Consider the following 7,658-nt stretch of genomic DNA (forward strand, 5'->3'; position numbering starts at 1 on the left):
AAGTTCAATTCATTTATTTCTTGGTTTAAATTTCTAAATTTAGTTTTTTTCTATTCAGTCGGTTCCAAAGAAGAAGGGACGTTTGGTCGGTTTGGGACGTCGCACCCGGTCGGTTCCTCCTTCTTCTGCACCACCGCCCTTTGTTGATCCAGAAGTACTTACGGCTCAGTTGAAGGACAAAGATGATCGTATATCTTTGTTGGAGACCCAGATGGCGGCTCAACAGGCGGCTCAACAGGCGGGCTATGAGGCACAGAGGAGGCTGAACCAGCAAATGATGGAGATGATGCAGAGGATGTACCCGAACGAGGTGTTCCCGGACGTGCCAGACCCGTAGTTTTTTTTTTCCCCCAATCTCGGAATGTTTTATTTTTATTTGTGAAACTTTGAATATTAATTAATATGATTTCAATTTTACTTTTAATTTCATATTTTCGAATTTAAATTTCAGAAATTTTATTTTTTCAAAAAAATTAATATTTTTTACATTCCGAGGAAATTAATTATATTTTTCACTAGATCGATCGATGCGTTTTTGAACAAAAACGCATCGATCGATCCGTTTTTTTAAAAAAATATAGCGAGGGACATTTCCCTCGGAATTTTCCGAGGGACAGCTCCCTCGGAAAATTCCGAGGAACGGATCCCTCGGAATATACCGAGGGAACAGTTCCTCGGAATAAACCGAGGAAAAAGTCCGTCGGTATACTCCTATCGATCGATGTATATATGTCCAAACACGCATCGATCGATGAACTTCCGAGGAATTATCCCGACGAAGTTCTCCCTCGGTATATTCCGAGGACTTTTCCGACAAACAAGGGATCCTCGGAATTTCCTCGGAAATTTATTTCCTCGGAATTCCGTCGGAAAATTCCGAGGGATTTCCGAGGAAATAAAGAAATTCCGAGGAATTATTTCCGACGACGTGTTTCGTCGGAATTTCGTCGGAATAACGATATTCCGACGAAATTCCGACGATTTTTTCCCTCAGAATCCTTGATGTTTTCTTGTAGTATATATTCTTTTTTTTTTGTAACACCACTACTTACTCATATATTCAGTAAATTTTTTATTGTAGTAAAGAAAACAGGTTTCTTATGCAATTAAGGCAAAGTTGAGGAGGTAGAGTTAAATAAATTCTTAGGCATATTGTATATGAAATGTAAATCATGAATGATGACTACTGTATACTTTGCAAGTAGAGTTAATTTATCTAAGAATTTAAACTGTACTTCTTGTTCCATATTCTTTTCTCGTAAACATCTAATCCATATAGTTACACCAAATTCCATTCCGTTTCATCATCACAACTAAAGAAGTTAATGACAGAAACTTCTTATCAATCATATACCTCGACCAAGAAACCTGGTTCATTCCGGATTCGACTAATACCCCTAAATATAGATAGTTTTTCTAAAGCAATCTTTAAATAAAAATTCATATTTGTATGTGTTATTTAACTGAAACCAAAGTCAGATAGTTTTTTCAGGAAATTGTTTGAACATATTGTAACGCGAAACTCGAGAGATATATTTTAACTGCATAACACACCCATAATATTCACCACCAAAAATCTCACTGTGACTTATATGGATAATTCTATTTTTGTACCAAAAACAAAACGTCAATAAATATGTGATTCTAATCTTTTATTTTAAAATAAATGTTTGGTTCATTGTCGAGTTCGATTAATTTATATACTAATATTATATTTACCACAGTAAGTGATATTTAAAGTTTTGAATACAAACTGAGACATCATCTAAGTTTTAATTCTTTGTATAATCAATATTATTATTTATCATCTAACTATATCTTATTCGAACTATGATAAAATAATCTGAAAAATTGTCAAAATACTTTTTAAGACATTCTAATTGGAGTGCATATGTTAAGATTACATACTTCAGTTCAAATCTTAATTTTTAAAACATCACTTGGAGGGAAATCTATTTTCTACAAAATGCCATTTCTTATGCTCCCTCCGTTTCAGATTAATTATCGTTGTAGAGGAAAATTTTTGTCTCAAAATAAATGTTGTTTTGTGATTTAAATGAAAAATTTATTAGTAAGATTCTTCTGTTTATTTTTCTATTGGTTGAAATATGGTTAGGTGTATGGGTAATGATGTTTTTATTTTGAAAATGTACAAAATTAAATGTTTTCTTAATCTGTGTGCATGAACCTAAAATGACAACTAAATTGAAACGGATGGAGTATTAATTTCCCTTAACGAGAAGCTAATTAATTAAGGAATAATTTAAATTAACGTCAAATACGTGTTATAGTTTAATTCTTCATTGGGAAAAAGCAAGGTGATGGCTAAAGTATGAACATTTTCCAATATTACGTAGTCTATAAATTCCCAAGAACCTGTGGATTTACTTTCATTTTTCATCTCAAAGCACTAAAAGTCTCTCTACTTTTTTCTATCTCTCTATTCAGTTATGCATGCATAGAGGCATAGAGCTTATTAGGAGATACCAAACCCATAAAAACAAAAATAGAACACATAAATAGCATTTGTAAGGAAATTGAAAGTAAGTATGGAAAATTCAATGAAGAAGAAGACCTTCACAGAGAGTGAAGAAGTAGAGCTCAGAAGAGGGCCTTGGACTCTTGAGGAAGACACTCTTCTCACAAATTACATTATCCAGAACAGTGAAGGCCGTTGGAACCTCGTCGCCAAATGTGCTGGTAACTGATTAAGAACATGGTTTTGATTTACAATTAGAGATATATACTCTAACTTTACTATAACCACCCTCTTTATCTTCGTGAAAATATGAAAACAGGGCTAAAGAGAACCGGGAAAAGTTGTAGATTGAGATGGTTGAATTATTTGAAACCTGACATAAGGCGAGGGAAACTCAGTCCCCAAGAACAGCTTATGATCCTTGATCTCCACTCTAAATGGGGTAATAGGTGTGTCAACCTTCGATCTCATAATCAATTCTTGTTTTTATATTACCAAAAAGTTCCCGACCTTGGACCATTATGTATAAACTTTGTGTGTATTTAAGGTGGTCCAAGATAGCACAGTACTTGCCAGGAAGAACGGACAACGAGATCAAGAACTATTGGAGAACAAGAGTTCAGAAACAAGCTCGACAGCTCAACATCGAATCTAACAGCGACAAATTCTTTGACGCTGTTCGTAGTTTCTGGGTCCCCAGATTAATAGAGAAAATGGAGCAGAACCCATCAAATACTTATTGTTGTCCCCAAAACAACAACAATAACAATAACTCTCTTCTTCCTCCTTCTCAGTCTTACGACTCAATGAGTAAACAAACATATACTGATATCTCGGGTAAGAACCTGGGTATAAGCAACACCGATGGTTCTGCTTCGAGCACCACTTCCATGCCTGATCTTATGACGGTTCCACACTTCATGGATCACAACACCATCATCGATTCTTCGATGTGTTACCATGAAGGCAATGGTCAAGAACTCGGTGGATATATTCCTGGGATGGAGGAGTATTACATGAGAAATTCAGACATATCAACGGATTGTCACGTGGCGGAAGCGTACGAGGATGTCACACAAGATCCCATGTGGAATGTGGATGACATTTGGCAGTTTAGGGGCTAACTGTCAGTCAAGAGACGTATGTACTATGGTTGGAGCCCAATACATGGTTTTATTTATATATACTATAGTAAAATACTTTTCATTTTAGTTTATGATCAAAAAGTTGTTGGATAAGTATTTATACTACTGATAGTTTGCTATAAGTACTCTTTGATTTCATGTCCTTTGTATAAGTCTATTTGCTCAGATTAAGTATATCTTAAGACGATCTTTCAGAGTAGATATGTACGAACATGTTTGCGCAGAATATGTACATGCACCAAGCTTTCAAAAAAGAAAGAAATAATACATGCACTAATTAATCAGGTCAAATTTATACACGATTAAGCTTGACGGTAAATAAAATAGCGTAGTCTATATTGTCTTGGATTCTTTGTGACATGCGTATTTTAGCTAAACAATATGTTAATTTTGGAAGTGTCTCAAATTTATGTGAATTGGTAAAAGGGTCAGCATTAGTTGGGCTCGACGTTTTCTTAAAAGGTGAAAGAAAACAGATTCCAAAACTGCAATAAATACGGATCTAAAAGATTATAAATATTTTTTTTTCATTCACATAATCAATATATTTGTCTCAGTACATTTTTGTTCTTAAGTTTCTTTGTTTTCATCGAGATAATTAGCGTTTGTTCATAACAGTATATCTAATCTCGCCCCGACGGGTGGAAGGAAGAACCCAAAAGCTAGGAGAGACTCATCCAAGAAATTAAAATTATGGGGCCAGATAGGTGATAATTCGAGGACATAAAAATATCTCTTCACCAAAAATTGATGTCTTCTTTTGGAAGATATAGAAGTGCAAAGTTGACGATATCACAGGAGAGTTTGATTGACATATATCGTTTCTGTGGAATCATAGAAAAAGTTAATCGAAGTACTGATTGTTACATTTGATAAGAGTTAACACATTTAGACAAATCATTGTTGATATACAAGAGATCATTAGCATGATGAATTTGGATTGCACTCTTTGATTTGTTGGTAGGATTACTCAAAAACTAAACAAATAATGTCTATATTTTGGCAATGCCTTCTGCTTTTGTGCCCCTCAATATCCAATGAGAGTTCAATGTATGATAATAAAGAGAAAAAGACTCACTAAATAATAATCATTTTACTATTATTCCAAAAGAGCTTTAACCGGAAGGATGGAGAAAGGTTGCTTGTTAAAGAGATCGAATTATCGGAGGCCACTTCAAAGGGCTTTCATAAGTATATGGAAGTTCCACAATATTGAACCCAAAGGTACCACTGAAAGTTAAACACAAACATTGATGTACTTTTGAGAGATCAGAAACGAAAGATCAGACACATTGACATTGGATATGCATATGTTCTTTTTCATGCGAGTTTTGAATAATATAAGAATTTGCTTGCATAAATTTTGAGCATTAGGAAAATGTAAAGTTCCTTTTTAATATTATTACTAGATTAAGACCCGCGCCTTGCGCGGGATTAACATTATATATATAAATTATTTTATGTATTAAATATTTTTACATATTATCAAATAATAAATACATATTAAATAATTAAAAGTCAGTAACTATTAAAAATATAATTAAATTGGTGCGAACATATAAATCAATTGTATTAATCCAAAAAAAAAAAATTATTTGATAGGATATGTTATTAAATTTAAATGATACTAACATAGATAATATATTTTAGTATATTTTTAATATTAATGTCTATTAAATGATAATTTCTACTCATATAGTTTTTTGATCATTTGTATATTTTATAGAAAAAAATTTAAATTACTGATAACAAAATTTTCATTGTGGGATTAATAGTTTTAGTAATTTATAATTTAAAAAAATAAGTTGTCAATGATCGTTCAAAACTTTTATCAAAAAAATTGTTCAAAGTAAATTTTGAAACTAAAATATTATATTTTATATGGTTTATAGTTTAATTTAAAACGATATATATATTAATCTTATTAATTAATTAAATTAGACTTTTTACTTAATTTTTGTAATCATTTGTATTTTTTCATAACAAAAATTTTAAACCATAAATCATAAAATTTGAATGTGAGACTTTTAACAGTTTTAGTAATTTATAGCCGTTTGTAAAAATTCAAAATATAACATATACATAAAAATCTAAATTTTTATTATATGGTTATTGTGGTTGTTTAATTTATTTAATAGTTTAAAATTAAACAAATAAGATAGAAGATACACTATTTTTATCAAATCTTTATTATTCAAAATCATTAATTGTCATATATACTTTAGCCACATTAGGCAATTCCGTAAATTTTATTTAAGGAAATAATAAAGTACATTAATGATGAATTTATTGTTAGTTTAATAAAAAACTTATTATATAATTAAATGGACAAACATATTTCTCTAATGATTCTAAGAATCATTCTAGTGATGACATGTGGCTACAAAAAGAAGTTGTAATGCTTCTCAAATAATATATAGGGGATTGAAGCAAGAAACGTAGATGCTTCAAATAAAATTCGACGAATATAAAATTATAATATTATTTCGGCTGTAATGGTTAATATCTAAGATTGGTGGACTATAAGCTCAAATAAAATTCGGTAGAGGTTAAACTTCAGAAAAGACACGAGTAAGGTGGAGTCAGATTCAACAGAAACAAAACTGTATATGTCAAATGTTCATTAATTAAGTAGATATACAAAATGAAATTAATATACAATATATATATATATATATCTATATTATTATTATAAAACAAGGTTTCCTTCCCTGTTTTCGCCACGTCGGATTCTACGTAGATAAGTCAGTTTTCATAGGCATGACACGTGTCTCATCACTCAGAGCATCTCCAAAAGAAACTCTATAATTCCAAATATAGAGTTTTTTACTCTCCAAAAAGAAACTTCAAAACTTCAAATTTGAAGTTTTGAAGAGTGAAACTCCAAATATAGAATTTCACTTTTCAAAACTTCAAATTTGAAGTTTTATCTTTTTATTTGCATTTTGGTCTTTACAATTATACATCATATTTATAATTCTTAAATATCTTTTTGTTTATTGTTTTAATCCTTAAAACTTTTATATCTCATAAATATTCAAATTTGTTTTATAAATTTAAGTTTTACACATGAAATTAAATAAAAATTTTAAAACAAGATTTATAATATTTTAAAACTAGAATTAAACAACAAGAATATTACAAAAAACCATAATAAAAACTTATTAAAAAGACACATGAAGACAAAATTATTACTCAAGTTTAAATATTATAACAACACTAATAGTCTGGTAAATTCGCTCCAGAACCTCTCAAATCTCCAAAATATTGCCCAAACAAATATTGTGTAACCGAAGATGATTGTTGTTGTTGTTGCTCTTGACGCCTTTTTCGTACGATTCTTTCTTGTTCAGATCGAATGTATTCACGAATATTAACATCATCGATAGAAGCTAAGTTTTTTAGCAATATTTTATTTTCCTCTTTTACTTCTTTAAAAGCTAACTTTTTTGCTTCATTTTGCAGTCGTAATTCAATCATCCCATGACCTTTTTCCATGCTTGTTGTACTTTCGTTTAAACGATCAAGGATTTTTTCGTTTGATGATATCAAACTATCAGCGGGTATATTATGAGGATATCCGATTTCAACAATTTTTGGCTCATAATCTACAAACAAAAAATAAAGAGAATCATTTCTTACTTCGAAATGCACTAGTTGATCATATATGGGAGCATTACGGAAATAATTTTATGGAATAATGTACTATTTGCTTGCAGTTTAATATTTAATTATGTACTTTTATTTATAATTTTATATTTTAGTGTAAGAATTTTTTAATTAATATTTCTATAATATTTATATATATGTACTAGTTATTTATAGAAGTTTTATGAGTTTACATCAACTATGATAAATATAAGAACCATAGTGTAAAATATAAATAATTTTGAAGTTAAGTTTGAAGTTTTACTTTTGGAGAAGAACACATTGAAACTTCAGATATAGAGTTTTGGAAACTTCAAAATAGAGTTAAAAAAGATGCTCTCAGAACACCGTGGTTTCATTAAAGCTGTCTGATTCATATTTGCGGG

General features: G+C 30.4%; 1 protein-coding gene across 1 annotated transcript; it reads left to right on the forward strand.

The window, feature by feature from the left end:
- Window positions 1-1,064: 1,064 nt before the first annotated feature.
- Window positions 1,065-3,812, forward strand: LOC106363636 (transcription factor MYB62). The gene is made up of 3 exons (XM_013803349.3): window positions 1,065-2,700; window positions 2,799-2,928; window positions 3,027-3,812. The coding sequence occupies exons 1-3, from the start codon at window positions 2,550-2,552 to the stop codon at window positions 3,601-3,603; spliced, it is 858 nt and encodes a 285-aa protein (XP_013658803.1). The 5' UTR covers window positions 1,065-2,549; the 3' UTR covers window positions 3,604-3,812.
- The last annotated feature ends 3,846 nt before the right edge of the window (window positions 3,813-7,658 follow it).

This window comes from Brassica napus, chromosome C2, assembly GCF_020379485.1.
Source record: "Brassica napus cultivar Da-Ae chromosome C2, Da-Ae, whole genome shotgun sequence".
Classification (NCBI taxonomy): Eukaryota; Viridiplantae; Streptophyta; class Magnoliopsida; order Brassicales; family Brassicaceae; genus Brassica; species Brassica napus.